Here is a 16776-nt window from a genome sequence, read left to right as displayed (position 1 = left end):
TGTGACGGACAACGTGCTCTGCAGTGCTGGTTAAATAAACTATGGAACCTTAATTAACAAAATACCAAACACAAGACCAACAAAGAGGTTGTTTTCATGTTAAAGAGAAGCAGCTACAGCGATACATTCTTTTAAATATTCTAATTATGATGTGCAAACACTAATGAAGGTGAGTCCTGCCTTCCAACCAGCAAAGCTGAAGATTAAAGTAAACACGCAATTGTCAGAAATAGTACAGTCGGGATGAACTACACACAACACATTAAAAGATATACCAAGATCAATATGTATCATATGTACAGTATAAATGGCCTATATGTATGCAAATATAACATATAAATGTTGGCAAAGTTGGCAGTTAACGGGTTTTGTTTAAAGACAAATTCGTTTAGCGATGGTGTCTTCAGAACGTAATGCCGTCGTTAATTGAGGAACCCCTGCATTGATGCTTCATGTCTTCTGTTTCCTCCATAATTGCACTGAATATTTTGATTTTCTATTATTTATCTGAAATTTAAAAAAGAGTATATACTACAAGTGGAATATCCCGAATGGAAGTACTTAAACGTGTTCTGACAATGTCAGAGAATGAGATCTGTCAGCGCAGGTGTCCCAAAGCCCTCGGCCTCGCTGATGCTAAATCTCTCTTGTAACGGTGTCACACTCTAACATTAGGAGCCACAGGTCAGCCGTGCACGGAGTGCCAGGGCAGGTTGAACATTGAGCTCAGAGGCATAGCGCCGCCGAGCTGCTTTATCTGCCGATAAAGTGGACGATGCTTAGATGGACATTTATGAATTCAATGTTTTGTAAGATTGATTAAAACAACCAAAACATCTTGTTGGTAGGCAACCAGTTTATTTTGCCCAAATCTGAATAAAAAGCCTGCAGTTGTCTATAGAAAATAAATACACGTGTGAGTATACTTGTCATTCACATAAAAGGAAGTGGCGTGTGCACTACTTACTGAAAGCTGCACCATCGGTGAACAGCACAGCGGTTCAGATGCTCAGTCTGCTGTCTGTTCAGCCATTATGCATGACCTCACATTTCAAACCCTCTTCTCCTGTGAGCGCTATCCCTCATGTGCTCCCTCATTTGTGTGCCGTGTGTGAGTAATGGTGCTGTAGGTCATGACAGAAGGTGGCATTTGTTATTAATGGTGACCCCAGGACAATGCAGTCCCTCTGGCAAAGCCTTAGGCCAGGAAAAAACTAGTGGGAAGGAGGAGAGACACACACCAGCGCTGACACCAGGGAAAAACATTACCGTCTGAGTGGTTTGAGGTTTGAAGATGTTTATGCATGCAAATTTGAAGAGTCACTTAGAGTTCAGCGCCAAGAGAGCCTTACGTCTCTCATTGAGAAACATTTTTGGAGGTAGCTCTTTGGTCAGGATGAATGTTCTCGGAGGACACTGCATCATCATTCAGCCAGAATTCACCCTCAGGATGCCATCAGTGACATTATCATAAGGGAAACTGTGCGCTTTATCAGATGATTGAGACAAACTCACGACTGAGTTTAAAGGGCAAAAGAGTTCCATGTTTGTGTTTATGTGTGTGTGTGTGTGCGTGCCTGTCAGTTCCCCATTGTTTGGGTGGACAGGCAAAGCAGCGTGGAGGCGGGGAGACGTGGGTGATTGATGGTGGCCGTCTGATTGCATAACGTCTCTGGCTCTGCTGCGGTAAAATGGTGGGAACTGATGCAATAACCTGAACCAAAGACACCAGGCCATCAATAATGTTCACACAGAGCAGCCACGACTCACATACACTTCAGCTGTGTGTGTGTGTGTGTGTGTGTGTTTATAACAAATCACTGGGAAAAAACTAAAACAATAAAGATTTGACACAAAATGAAAGCAACATCAAGAAGCAAAACTATCCAGACTAGAAAATATCAAATGCATGGATGTGTTTAGCATTAAGAAGGCCTGCATGAGAAACAAATGGCTGCAGGTGTGTTACTGCTGCAAGATTTCCATTGTAATATTTTTAGAGTAGAAATGTTGACGTTGATTAGAAAAAGAAAAACACAGGTGACACCAATTTCCTCGACGATAGCTCGGCTCCATCGAGTGTCCCGGTGAGCCGGCGTGGACAATTTCCTCTCTTAAACATCTGTACCTTCCTATTGTGACAAGTCTGAAATTAAATGTCCACAGTGAAAAATATCGATAATAACAGTAGCAGCTTTACCATCCTTTTATTTTACTAAAGGTTTCAAACAATGGCAGATTGCCTTCCGAGGAAGGTCGATCAATACAGTCTTTATTTTTGGATTGCAATCAGTGATGTTATTGGCTGGAATAAGAACAGACATAAATAAGTAAATGTATTATTTATTTATTTGGCTGAATATTTTTTATTTTATTATTATTTTATTTCTAATATAATATTTTTATTTCTCAAAAGCAATTCCCCGATACTCTTAGGCTGACTCCTCTATGCAAACTGCTGTATCTCAGTGAATGAGTCTAACTTGGAACATGATGCTTTTTCTTTCAGCTGTTTAGTAGCGAGTAAATGATGATTCTATGAGAGGAGACGTGCCGACACTAAATGCCAGCGCTGTGTTATTTATCTTTCCTGTCCTTGATGCTCCTGTAGAATAAACAGCCCAGCAGACCACCTACCAGCCCCCATTTTTCCATTTATATCCCCTCCTTTCCTTTTTACGGCTCTCTGATGTCTTTTTTTTATGAAGAAGTAATTAAACCTAATGTGAAGACTAATTGTTGCATTTATAATAAGCTTGGTCTGGATCCAAGAGGTAAATGCACTGATCATGTTAAACGCCTTGTTGTTAAATCAGGAGCGTAACATACACTATGGTTTTATATTAGGCAATGAGTTTACAGTCTCATATCTGAATTGCATACGACAATTAATTACTCTGTCCTTGTTTCAAAACACAGAAGAGCTCTCTACCTTTTTCAGGATGCCGGTGAGCCTCTCAGTCTCGCAGTCGATGATAATTTGACCCTCCTTCCTTTTGTCCAAGTCCTGGAACACTTTCAAGAAGGAAGCCTCCGTCATGGTCTCCACATTGACCGATGTCACCAGCCAGTTCCTCTCGGCCGCCGTGTCCAGAACCTTCTGCAGCACCGACAGGCCTGGACAAAGAGTGAAGACGGGCGAAAAAAGGGCGCTAAGGAAGGAGCTAAATGTGTGCATTCATTAAGTTCTGCTAAACACTTTAAGATGAATGAAGCTTAAAATGACGAGTGGCTAGTCCACTGACGTTTGTATTAATGTCTATTTTCTATTGGGCAGCATGAGACATAAATCATACAGGCTGATTTAATGTTGCATGTTCTTGGATTATGAGCTAAAAGCTATATGATACAGAAGCTGTGCAGAAAACTAAGCTGCTCTTTATAGGCTTATCAATCGGGATCTCCCCTGTAGCTCTGGTTATAAAGTACAAAGAGAGGGTCAGTCCATTAGACACACTGACACCCACAGGTGCGCCTTCCCTCCTCACACAGTGCCAAGCTAAATAATCACCTCTTTCACACAAATCATTAGCCCATGCATCATCACGGATGACACACTCACAGCCAGCTTTACATCCTCGGCGCCCCAATTACAGGTGGCGCTACTCAATTACTTTGTCACCAATCTGCTGCTGGGACTCTGAAGCAAGAAGGCCGCCGAGCAGCCAATAAGCTAAAAGGCTCACACTAAGACGGGGAATGAAGGTGATTAGAGGAGCTCTGATTTACAGTTGGACTCGCTGTTGCACTCTTTCGCTGCTGGCAGCGGAGCAATCAGATTCGAGCTGACAGACACAGTTGTTACGCAAAATAAATAAATAAATAAATTGCACACAGCAGTTAAAGTAGCAAAGTATTTCCATAAAGCCGCATGGGGTGTCGTTTGTCCTCTCTCGGTGTCTACGCTCATTTGACGATTCTCATGAGTCGATGGTGATACTCCTTGGCGTTGGAAGATTTAATAGTAGTTGTGAAACTAATGACAGTCATTGCAAGATGGGAGGCAGTAAATTGCGGCTGAGAATAAGGTCAGTGGGTCCTGAGATGAATGAACAACTATCAGTGAATAATCAGGCCCTGGTTTCAGCACCAGGGACAGCTCCACGCACGGCGACCTGATGCAGCAGAGCCTCCGTCCCTCTGAACCTGAGCTCATTTTAATTATTTGATAACTTTATTTTTTAATGATCTTACTTCTCCCATTATGTTGTCGTGCGTTTATCTCTTTGTTTATCTGGTTCTACATGTTGTACATGATGCTCCAACTCTTGAGCTTAATGCTGGGCAGCAATCAACAGGAGCTAAAATCAGTCTTCCAGCCTTGTCAAAGCTGAGGCATGATAAAGTGTTATATTACAGAGAAACCCGGTATCAAGTTTCCCACAGTGTTATCACTGCAGCGGAATTATGATGTCTTGATATTTCATACATCAAATGCTTCCTTCACTTCTTTTTTTTGTCTCACTGCATTTACACTGAATATCCTCTCGCCTTTTTGAAAATGTACATCTGATGTACAGCTATACATCAGAGCCAGCCTGACATGGAGGCTCGTTCAGGACGGGCTAATGTAAAAATGGCCTCCCAAAGGAATTGTGGAAGAGAATAACATCCTGATGGAATTGGGGCCATCATAAACACGCTTCTGGCCAAAGGCAATGCACGGAGGACTGGACAGCGGGGAACGCGAGTTGAGAAAATGATATTTTATAAAAAATAATTTCCTAACTATTGCTTATAATGGGTTTAATGGTCTATCCAATTTGTTTTCCTGTTCTTGCATTTTCTTAGAGCGTAAGACAGATGTGTTCAGAAAAAAAGTACCGGTAGTCTGGCTCCAGAGACGTATGAAATAATATATATATATATATATGTGCGTGTGTGTATGTGTGTGTGTATGTGTGTGTGTGTGTATGCGTGTGTGTGTGTGTGTGTTCGTGTAGGTGTGTGTGTATGCGTGTGTGTGTGTGTGTGTGTGTTCGTGTAGGTGTGTGTGTATGCGTGTGTGTGTGTGTGTGTGTGTTCGTGTAGGTGTGTGTGTGTCTGTTAGCTTCAGATAAAACACAGGAAAACCTGAACATGTAATTGAATGTGATATAGGAGGTATTTCAAAACAGAATAAAATAAGTTCAAGATACTCCATATGAAATATTAGTGAGTGATGTAGTGTGTGTATTTTGAATGATAACTGTGTGGATGGCATGGTGGTGCAGGGTTCAAATCCCATCTCTGCATAGTTTCCGGAGTGTACCCCGCCTCTCGCACGTAGTCAGCTGTAGATCAGACGATTGAGTTGAATTCGTCGACAAGAAAATGGATGGATGGAAGAATGGATTAACTGTGTGTCATAAACTTAAAATAACTAGCAGAGTTACACTGTTACGTTCCCTCCCTAAATGCATACAGCAGCTCTTTTTAAGTGAAGATGCTTCACGCCATTTCACCCACCTGGAACCTGCTATTTATCAAACTGCTATTTTTTATGACCTGGCCTGACCGATCTATTGAACGTTTTTAAGATAATAATGACAGGATTCATGCATGCAAAGGGCTGGCCTCATACACACGCATACAGACAACAAGCGTGTTAGTAACTAATCACTCATTCACTGGACCAACACATGTATGTTGATATGCAACACACACAGAAATTGCTCGCAACTAAATGTGATTTTTCTCTAAAGGCTTAAAATAAGGATGTGATGGTGACTACAGTGTAGTTTCCAGGCAACAGAGGCATACTGATAAGCATTCCACTGACTTCATCCCATCTCCATCTCCTCAGTCGAACAGGGGTGACCGTGCACACACACACACACATGTAAATACACACATTCCCAACAGTGTGTGAGTACATAATGACGGGATCAAGATTCAAAAAAAGCACATCATGGATCAATAGGGCTTTAGACCACTTTAAAATAGCTCTTGCCACAGATCAGTTGTGTGCTTTGCAGTGTGAAATGATGGAATATGTGATTCACAACTGATACTTTGCTGCTTGTACACACAAAATCTCCGAGGCATTAAGCTCAAGATTTTAGAATCTTTCTGAGCTTTACCTTTATCTCATTTTATTTTTGGCACATTGACATTAAGGGAAATGTTGGCATTAAGGCCAATCTTGCCCTCATTGTCATGTGTATCTGGTACACACAGTCACAGCTACAGCAAGAACATCGTGATGGGAACACTCGGCATATTTTTGTGATATTTGTCCTTCAAACAAGGCCCAAATGAAAGGATGGCAAAATGCAGCATCTGTTGAATCAAAGTAAGGGATGCGGTACTGATTATATCAAACTTTATCACACATAATGTGATAGAAGCAAAAAGAGTGAACCGCTGGATGGACAGAAAAAATAATCCCCCGCTCAAACATGTTTAGTTTAGCACAGGGGCGGCGCGGTGGCTGTCGCCTCACAGCAAGAAGGTACTGGGTTCAATCCCTATCTCTGTGGAGTTTGTGTTCTCCCCATGTCCGCGTGGGTTTTCTCCAGGTTCTCCGGTTTCCTCCCACCTCCGAGCACATGGAATTTAGGTGAATTGATTACCGGTACTCCGAATTGTCCGTAGTGTGAGTGTGTGAGTGGCTGTCTGTCTCTGTCTCTGTCTCTGTCCCTGTCCCTGTCCCTGTCCCTGCGATGTGATGCTTTCATTCCCTGCGGGATGTTTTCATTCACAGCAGATTATAAACCCTCATTAGTTGGAGACCCAGAGTTTGTGCAATACGTGTCTATCTGAGTGTTTTAGAAAAAAACAGGTCAGTTATAAACCACTTGGAACCACTTTTTCTTGTCCTGGTTAGGGTTATCATAAGTATAATAAATAAGTAAAACATCTACATGAACTCGCCTTTTGCTGTAATACCATGCTACAAGGCATATTGTCACTATATCAGCTATAAAGGGCAGCTTTAATTGAATGATACCATTTGCATATTGCATTCCAATAATATTTTAAGGTGATCATACTCCAAACAATTAAAAACAAACTTCACTCAAAGTGGAGGGATGGCAAAGTTCCTAATATTCAGCTCTGCAGTGAAATGATGGAATGTTTATTACAACATAAACCAGCACTTGGGCCAAAAGTGACTTATTAGACTTGTAAATGTGCAAAACCTGCAGTTAAATTGTGTATGCTTTTGCCACACATGCAAACACATAAAAATACAGATTTCATAGGCATGCTCTAATACCCACAACACCTGGGACAGATGGCAAGGCATTGTGGGAAGGGTAAAGCCGATTGCCTAGAGAAGACAGGAGGTAGAAGCTGAGGCTGACAGATGTGGTTTACTGCTGCCTCCGCAGGGGTTCATTTATTTAAATAGTAAGCTATAGCACTTTTTTTTCTGGTGTACTATGAGCAAAGGTACAAATGCAAACCACATTCCTGCTGATAAATACCCAATGAATAGATTAATATTGTTGTTTAGTTGTGTGATTAGTACTGCAGTGCAGATGAAGATTTCTTTATTCTGTGGCGAACACGGTGGTCTAAAATAAATGCGCTACTGTTTCACAAAGGCTATAATTGACCCCAATGCTGTCGCCATGGCAATATGAAGACAGCTAATGTTGGTTGGTTTAATGACTGGGTCTGCTTTTAAGTGTCATCATGAGCACGTGGTCGAGTATGTTTCAAAGAAATCCAATGGTGAAACGAGACATTCTGGCATTGAAAGGAGAATGAAGACAATAATTACTTTAGGAGATGTGATTATAATATAATATATACTCCATTTTAAAGCCTCCATGTTTCAGAGAATAACTTTGGTGTCTTATTATGATGGCCACTAAGAATAATGAAATATAGGCTGACGTTTCCTACCTGAGTCAGAACTGTACATGTAAACAAACTTGGTCCATCCGTAGTGGTCGATCACTCCCACCAGAGCGTCCTGGAGCTCAGGCCTCAGTTGGATGACAAACTGGTTGGCCGTCTCGATGGGGAAGGAAGGAGTGACGAAGCAGACGTGCAGCGCGCCGCAAAATGACATGAGCATGTTGACTGTCTTCCTGTCATACAGTCCAATGATGGCGTACACACCCTTGGAAAACTGGGAACAAACTACCAGAGAAAGAAAGGACAGGGAGAGAAATCACAGAGAAAGTTCATCTCTGGAATAATCCCGGAATTTTGGAATAACTATATTCAACAAAGAAAACCTGACAGTTACAGAGAGAGAGAGAGAAAATATCAAAGAGCGCAGAGAGTTAGCATCTTTAATCCAACTAAAACTCTTAATTTACATTTTATCAACAACAATAAATAAACACAGCAAATATTTACATACGAGAAAGACGTGATAGATGATAGATAGATAGATAGAGATTGATTTTTAACTACAACCGCCGACTGGATTCAGTTTAATATGGCTTCTATTTTACTGTTGATTATTACTTCATGCCAATTCTGATATATAAAATAAATAAAAATCCGGAGCAGGAGAAAAAAACACACGGCATCAACACGAGCAGCCAAACAGTTAATCCTTTCAATTAAACATGTACTCATTATGTAGTGCTTATTAATTTTTCGTTGGATGTACTTCTATTAGCATTTGTCCATTGAGCTACTAGCCTGTGGATGCAATGCTGGCCATCTGTGCACTGCCAGTCTGTATGTTGCGTTCGGTGAGCGATGCAGGAGCTGAAGACAGATTACGAGTTAAGAGGTTAATCAATGAATCTCGTGGGTTCCATTGACATTTCACCGGCAGCGGAAGGCGGTTTTTCTCATTTGCTTTTCTCCCTCTCTCTCTCTCCGTTGTCTTCTCGTCACTCAGATTTCCATCGCACTGACTAATATCTTAAAATAGCTCATTTATGGCCTTGGCCTGGTGTTTGGATGGAATATCCTCTCTGTAATTCCATGCTATCTTTGCACACGCAGGTCTGGCTTGGGCTATTTTCTGCTGTGGCTATTTGCTGGGCCTGACTTATCACAGTATTTACCAAACAGATTGAAGCCGCTGCCTGTCCCTATGAAAGGTCCAGCTCACTGCAAGAAGCTGTGGCAGCGATGGAGAGGATGGCCCACACCCAAAGAGCCTAACCTGTCACAGACATGCACCCCCGGGCAGGCAAGTGTGCATGTGTGTGTGTGTGTGCGCGCATGTGTGTCTCTGTGTGTGTGTGTAGAGATAGCTGCAGAAGGAGAAAGAGGGAAGGAGAGACGGATTCAGCGGTATCACATAAAAGTAAATGTGCACACACATGAATGCACGCACACACACACACACACACACACACATATGTAGCCTCTAGTGCTCCAAAAACCTGGTGACTCACTCTACTTAAAGCAAGCACTGAAATAGACATTTTGAGCCTCGCCACGCTGACTCAGTGACAAAACTATCTTTCCTTCATGGTCTGCACACGCTCTTGCCATTATATCGACACTCTCGCAGCTATCGCTTTCCCGTAGCACACATTATATCCCCCCCCCCCCTTACAATTTTCTAGGACCAATTTCACCACTGGCCTTTGTGTTCTGCCTGGATAAAAGGTAATGAGCGCTTGTTTGACTTTTTGTGTAGCGTGCCATTACTCTGCCCTACAGCAAGTTGCCATGTTTCAGTGAATATGAGCCATTTCTCATACCTACAGTGTGCCGATCTGACAAAGGAAAGCAGCGACCATGTGGCACTGACCTCCCGTGCCGATTTTACAAAGAGATGCATGTGCTTGTCTAATTTGACACAAGCGAGGCAGAACATTAGTGTTACTCCACAGTCTAAAGTCTCGCTCCCATGGCAGGACACACGAGTGGTACATTGAGTGTTTGCAGCTTGAGTGAGCATCTTGTTAACGCCACTCTGCATGTGCACTGACATTTAAGGCCAGGTTGAGAGGCCAAAAGTGATCTTGAAGATCCCAGGAACACGTGCCCACCCTGGCACGCTGTGTCTTCTTGCCGCAGCTACAGCTGCCATGGTGGCTGGACTGCGGTTGCCCGGGCAACAGTTTCTCTCTGGCACATATTATAGTCTTGCTCAGAGATGCTGAAATACTTTTGTAAGATGAAGTGGGAATTATGAACATTTGAATATTTAGTCATGATTAGATTTCCTCTCAAGGAATTTGCATATTGCTAACTGACCCAGGTTTGCCAAATTCTGATAATCCATTGTTCCAGATAATTCTGGAACAATGGATTGTTGCAGCACTTTTGCTGTACACAATTTTATTCTACACTGGAAACAAGCTATAACGCACAAACAAAATGTGTCAGTGTGTGCACACAGATGTGCAGGAATGCTCACTAGAAGTAACCTTACTTTATATTTTCATTCCTTTGAAACTTTCCATATGAATGGACAACAAGCTGCTTTGCATTCGGTCTGGCCAAAGAGATTTGGGCTGCAGGAAAAGAGAGGAAAACTCAAATCCTGAAGGGACTGATAGTTACTTAACAGGAGGAGCTGTCAGACACACAACTCACGCAGCTACCGTCTTCCCCATTCTCTGTTTCCCGTGCCCTGCAGCTGTTCTTCTGCTTAGCATGAGCTAAATATCAAATGACAGATGTGTCTGTGCCGACTGCACAAAGAGGGTGCGTTTGTGTCAGTTGTTCCTGCATCTGACGTTTTGGTTGATGAGAGGGTTACTAGGGGTTGTTAACGACATCCTACATACTGCCCATGCATGTTTATTGCTCTGCACAGAACCATGCAAACCTACTGCAGGGGTCAACATGAGTTTTTTTCCCCCCTCACATGCCTGGTTGGACATCTGGGGCAGAGATCTCCTTGGACAAAGTCAAATTCTACTCACTACAAATTGTATTAATTATTAACACAGACAGAAAATATACAAAATGTATCATGTTTAAAGTGATGGAAGTGACTTCTGAGCTACCCTTATCAATTAAATATATGCATATAATTCTTCACTTGTACTTGTTTGTTTAGTGAAGGGTCTACTAGATTTACCAACATGATAGCATTTCATATTCCCCAGGCTTTCCTGATTATGTTAATTCCTGAAAATATTAAATTATTGTAGTAGTGATCTTGTTATTATGGAAAAGGTCAACAGTGAGAAGAGCTTATATCGCCCCTATAGCCAGATCCGTACCAAATTTTAATGGGTTGTTTCCTGGCCCGTGCAATCTTGATAATGAACAAGCCACTACTATACAAACAGACAGTCGCAGGTGAAAACAAAAAATACGTTAGCAGATTCAATCACATGAGTTCGAGTTGGCCACTAGATTAAACTTGAATCTGGCAAAAATACATTAACAGCCCTTTGTTATAACTTTGGATTTTAATTTTGTTTTTAAATTATAGAAATACATACATTTAAGGAAAGAGACAATTTGATGGTGAATTGTGTAAATAAGGCCAATCTTTTTCCCGAAATACTGGCCAACTGCATCAGTCAAAGGTATCAAGGTGCTTTTGTGAACAGTACCTTCCTTTCAGCTGCTCCACTGGAGCTGCTCAGCAACGTGTGTTTAGGACTGTTGTTTACAGATCAGCTTCTTTGTGTGGGTGAGTGTATATATATATATATCTGTATTGCATGATATGCCTAAAACAAATCAAAAGAGATACAATGAGCTTCAATCCTACAAATTACAACTAGGTAATCCATCTCATGAAACATAGAGGTCCAAGCTTTAGTCAAAACAGGCAGCAAAATGGAGATTCACATTCTAAAGTTGCAACTATTGTTCTGGGGGAATTTTCTGACTGCTCCATTCTCACCGCACCCTACAGGTGAACATGGCCTTCTGATCTCACCTTGACTTATTATGACACAAGTTGACTTCATGCCTCGCAAATCCCATTTATTTTGAACCCAATCTTATAAGTACCTCTTTCTGATTCTTTTGTTGCTGAAAGATATTTCAAGTATTTGATTCCACAAATATAACTCTAAATGGTGAGTCCAGCAACTGATTAAATAATCAAGCACAACAATCAATTAGATTTATATTTGTCATTTAATATGGAAAATGTCTGATTTTGTTGAAAATAGCCTGACACAATCTTTAAAAATGTGACAATACTAAATGTATTGCTGATATTTTTGGATAATTGTTTTTAATTTATTACACATTTTTAGATTTTTGATATGTTGTTTATTAAGTGATCTATTGAAGTATCCTTTTGAAACGTGAGAGTGATGACAGGCGTAGGAAGGTTGCTGTCACATTAAGCAATTCTTTACAAATTATATACACCACCTCCACAAGGGCAAAAGGTCACTCGATCAAACACAGACTCCTCTTGAGGAGAGATAAATACACCTGACACCAGATGCTGGAAGACACACACAGTGGCCCTCCAGCCTTCAGCCACCCACGCCTAATAACTGTCAAATGATGTGTGCAATAAAAACGGAGAGCATTTGTGGTCCCCTCCCTCTGTCCTATTAAACATTCAGAGGGACAATCAGCGAGGCTAATAAGGGGCAGAGCAAAAGAAGTTAACATTTCAGGAGCTGCACATACAGTACATGCATGCAGGAGCTGCTAAGGTTGTATTCCTCTAGACGCCCCAGCTAAATACCAAATACTCCCTGTGTTTGACAAGAGAGCATCTCTCACACACACAGCCTGTGCTTGTGAATAATCCCCCCAGGGGATGGATCGAGGTGAGTTCTCTGAGCCCTCCAACACAGCTGACTCACACAGCGGAATCAATCCCCCACAACTCCGAGGACATGGACCCAGGGGACCAAATACCCAGGACCGACGAGGTTTTAAAGCCCTCGCTGAGAAAGAGGGTTTAACTGTGAGAAGAGCTTTGTGAGATCTCAGAAAATAACGAAATCTATTCTGGAGTAGATGATTCATTTGGAGGTGATTTATTCATTTATTGCAAACCGATTAGGGCAGCTCGGTTGCATATAGAGGGGTTGTACTGCTGCCTCACATCAAGATGGTCCTGGGTGATTTCTTTGTGGAGTTTCCATGTTCTCCCGTGACTGTGTGGGTTCTCTCTGGGTTCTTCCTCCCACCTCCAAAAACATGCGATTGAGGTGGATTGACTGTAGGTGTGAGTGGGTGATTGTCTCTCTAAGTAGCCCTACGATGAACTGGCGACTTGTCCAGAGTGTTCTCCGCCTCTCACCCAATGTCAGCTGGGATGGGCTCCAGTGTATACCTGTGACTTGGATTCATTCACTTATGAATGAATGACTGAATGACTGAATGAAACAGAGTGTGTAACTTTTTGCCTCATTGGAGAACCCATAAGCCCTGTAGCCTTATATTCCAGAGCTGTGCACTTGCTCTCCCCCCCCGGGTATAAACGGCTACCGCTCCTCAAACTTCAGGAAGATTTACTACCTGTGCAAGAGCAATAAAATTGTGTTTATGTCACTGGTGTTACCAGTGTGTGGCACAGAGACAGCGATAATAATAAGGAAAAGGGAGAAAGGAGGAGAACAGGTGCTAATGCAAAGGTTGGAAGAAGAGAAAGAAGAAAAAGGGCAACCAAAGAGACACAATTCCAAACCTATCGCTGGGAATAGCAGTGACTGGAGCAGCTGCAAAACAAATCTAGATTAATGCATGGATGGCTGGATACTCAAGAGAGCAGTTAGTTGAAGCAGGGATAATGGAAGGTTAATAATGACAAGCTAAAAAGCAAGCACGACTTGAAATATAGGTGAGGGTGACCGAAGGCAAAGCTGTTTGATACAGAGGAGAGGAACGCTGACAGGAAAACTGCTGTGAACAAAGAGAACAGATGCCAACCTAGCAGACACGGAGACCACACAGCGAAATCTAGATCGCTCCTATTTTCTCAAAGTACTAAAACAATGGCACCACATCGCCTCATTACGTGGGTAATCGAGGGTGTGAGAGCAGCTCTGCTCTGAACGTTTCTCCTCCTCCTTCCTCTGTCCCCAAATTTCTCCCTTGAGGCCATTGCCCCACCTCCTTGCTGTCCTCTCAGTAGTTCCAATTTGGATTTCTGGAGTCCTGCCACCTGCTGAATGAACGGTTACCTGGGCAGCGGGTCAGAGAGCCAGCCCAGATCAACTCCTCGATGATAGAATGAAAATTATCCCCTTAACATCCTCCCTTCAGTTATCTCCCATCTGTTTATCTGTGTCAACAGGTGCAGGGGACGGGCCCACTCACACGTGGATTTATGTGACAAAAGAAGTGATGGAGTTGGATATGTGGAGCAAAAAGGACCAGATGCAAAACTTGAACACTAATGTACCAGAAACAAGTTAACTACAAATTCCTTGTGTCATTGTTCCATGATATGACTTTTTTTTTGCATGAGGATAAATCATTATAATATGAAACCCCATTGTTGCATTGAAGTCCATCAAGTAGTTGGTCGGTAGGAATAATAAGTAATGTAATGAAATGGTAAAAAGATTGCAATATTAAGTGAAATCAAATTCTCCGTGGGTTTTCTCCAGGTTCTCCAGCTTCCTCCCACCTCCAAAAACGTCCAGCTTGGGTGAATTAGTTGCACATAAATTGTCCATCGGTGTGAATGTGAGCGTGCATAGTTGTTTGTCTTTCACGTGGCCCTGCAATGAGCTGGCGTCTCATCCGGGGAGTACCCTTCTTCTCACCCATAGCAAGTTGGGACCGGCTCCAGCAGACCCGTAACCCACAAGGTGGATGAGCGGCTATAGACGAGATGAATGTGACCCTCTCGTCAAGAAGATGGATGGATGAATGGAAATCAAATTCCAGACTCCACCCCTTTATATGCTTTGCAGAATTTTACAAATTCTTCTGTCATATGCCAAATCATCCAACCAAGCCACATGAAAATTCATAAAAAAAAAATTTGCGTGCGTAATCCTGCTAACAGACAATCGCTGATAAAAAACAAAATCTCCTCAGTGGCGGTCACAACTGTCTTCATCAGATTTCAGCTGAGCTACTGGGAAATGAAAGATTCATAGCAAAGCTGAGTCTCAGAAGCTCTGCAAACAGCCAGAAACACTGCATGGATTTTCTTACATTAACTGACAAGAGGTCCAACTAACAATCACTGTTTTTCCTCAGAATCTGACGGCTTTCAATGAATCCAATATAATAGAATAATGCAAAATCTGCACAGCCACATTTTCTCACATTGAACTTGTGTCTGATGATTGGCTTACAGCTCTAGATAACCAATTTAGCATCAATGCCACAGGTTTGAACAGGCATGAAATAGTACCTGTCCTCTCTGATCGGAGACACTGATCACAAAAGACTACGATAACTGCCTCAGAGAATGCATCGTTGTATTGTAAGCGTTTGTCTTGTTTGTTTCGTCTGCGTCTTCTGAATGCCTGGTGTCACGGGGCGCCAGTCATTCGGCACCGTGCGGCACCTACTGCAGTCGTGAAGATGACAACGGCAGTCCTTTGCTGTCGCAGTAAGTGCAGGTACACCCCGCCACACTGCTTAATGTGCTTGTACGCTTTGCTCCTCATTAAAGTACACAGAAGCCCCTCGGATGACAAAAGAGGGACTGTGATTCTGTCTTCGCTGCGACACCGTGACAGCTTGTCGTCATCCGGAGCTGGCCCCTCCCACCCCGCAGCACAAATCCTGGTTCCTAACACATTGTTTTCTAATTGCCAGCCCTACACGTCTCTGTTCAGACCTCCGCATCGCAGCTGCCATTGCTTCCATAGACGACAGACTTGTTTTAAATACTTGGTGCGCTTCCATGAATACAGAGAAGGAATGGGCACGAGGCTTAGGAAGGCGATGAGTGGAACAAACGATGCAAGCGGCCGCCATCGCTAATGCGTGCCTTGTTAATGTGGCGAGGTCAACGTGTGGCAAAGACTGTTGCACCGCAAGAGAACTCTCAAATCTCAAGGTGCAGAATGGCCGTTAGGGCTGCCATCATGTGGCAGATGGTGGTTAGAAAATGATCACATAGAGGGCGAGTGGATTAAAGGATGGACTGCTTATTTTCTCCGTTCAAACCTTGCACTCTTTTTTTTTCACCTCTGCATGGACCTCCCCCCATTTGAAAAGCAACACAGACCCCCCCCCCCCCCATCACTAATTATAAGGGGAGCAGGTTTAGCTGATCTACATTGATTGTTATGGGCTATAGTGATCTGTAGAGTACAAAAAAACACACACCGCAAGCCGTCTCATTCATCAAACCAGCACCTGCCAGATGCTAGCCCCAGAGAGATCAAGCATTAGTTTCTTTACTTTTTCTCCTTCATCTTCTCTGTTTTCTACTCAACAGTCGCAATCTGCTGTTTTTTCCACATTCACAGGAACTCAGTGAACACACTGTAATCCCCCTGAACATGACATGACGTAAGCCCGTCTGTACCTCAATGATTAACATGGTCACTACACAATAAAACATGAAACCAGGTCTGAAACTGTAGCTTAACCTTCCTTCTTCCTTTTACACATCCGTCCCAGCTGACAAACTCTGTATGGTGGTTCTCCTCCTGGAGAAGGGACAGATGGTTGCAAAGGGATGCAGAATAAAGATCTCCAGAGGATGAAAATGTTTTTAAGCCTCTCCAGGCAGAACTTTGTGGAGAGATGACTATTTTCAAGCACTACACTGCTTAAGGATTAGTTAACGTGTTATTATAACACATTTATGCTTAAAACATCATGGATTGCTTTGGAGACGCTGCAATGAATAATACATTAACCGCATCTGCTCAAGCTTTGTCTCTTGTCAGCTTTGTGTGTGTGTGTGTGTGTGTGTGCGCGCGCAGGAATGAAAGCCCTGATTAAAATAAAGTTGGGCTACCTTTTAAAAAATAAATAAAACAGAATGTGACGGTTATTCAATTGTAC

General features: G+C 42.5%; 1 protein-coding gene and 1 long non-coding RNA gene across 2 annotated transcripts in view; one reads left to right on the top strand and one right to left on the bottom strand.

The window, feature by feature from the left end:
• The window catches only part of gria1a (glutamate receptor, ionotropic, AMPA 1a), a 55285-nt gene that overhangs the window by 31108 nt on the left and 7401 nt on the right, over positions 1 to 16776 (bottom strand). The window contains exons 3-4 of the mRNA XM_068740130.1: positions 7837 to 8076; positions 2933 to 3117 (exon numbers count right to left, since the gene is read on the bottom strand). Coding sequence (XP_068596231.1) covers positions 2933 to 3117; positions 7837 to 8076 — 425 coding nt within the window. The remainder of the gene's footprint in view (positions 1 to 2932; positions 3118 to 7836; positions 8077 to 16776) is intronic.
• LOC137894959 (uncharacterized) lies at positions 8970 to 14600 on the top strand. Its single transcript, XR_011105529.1, has 3 exons — positions 8970 to 9091; positions 14090 to 14193; positions 14406 to 14600. It is a non-coding gene; the product is annotated as an uncharacterized lncRNA (long non-coding RNA).

This window comes from Brachionichthys hirsutus, chromosome 6 (genome assembly GCF_040956055.1).
Source record: "Brachionichthys hirsutus isolate HB-005 chromosome 6, CSIRO-AGI_Bhir_v1, whole genome shotgun sequence".
NCBI lineage: Eukaryota > Metazoa > Chordata > Actinopteri > Lophiiformes > Brachionichthyidae > Brachionichthys > Brachionichthys hirsutus.
Note: the sequence above shows the minus strand (reverse complement) of the source record. Positions and strands in the feature narration are given on the sequence as shown.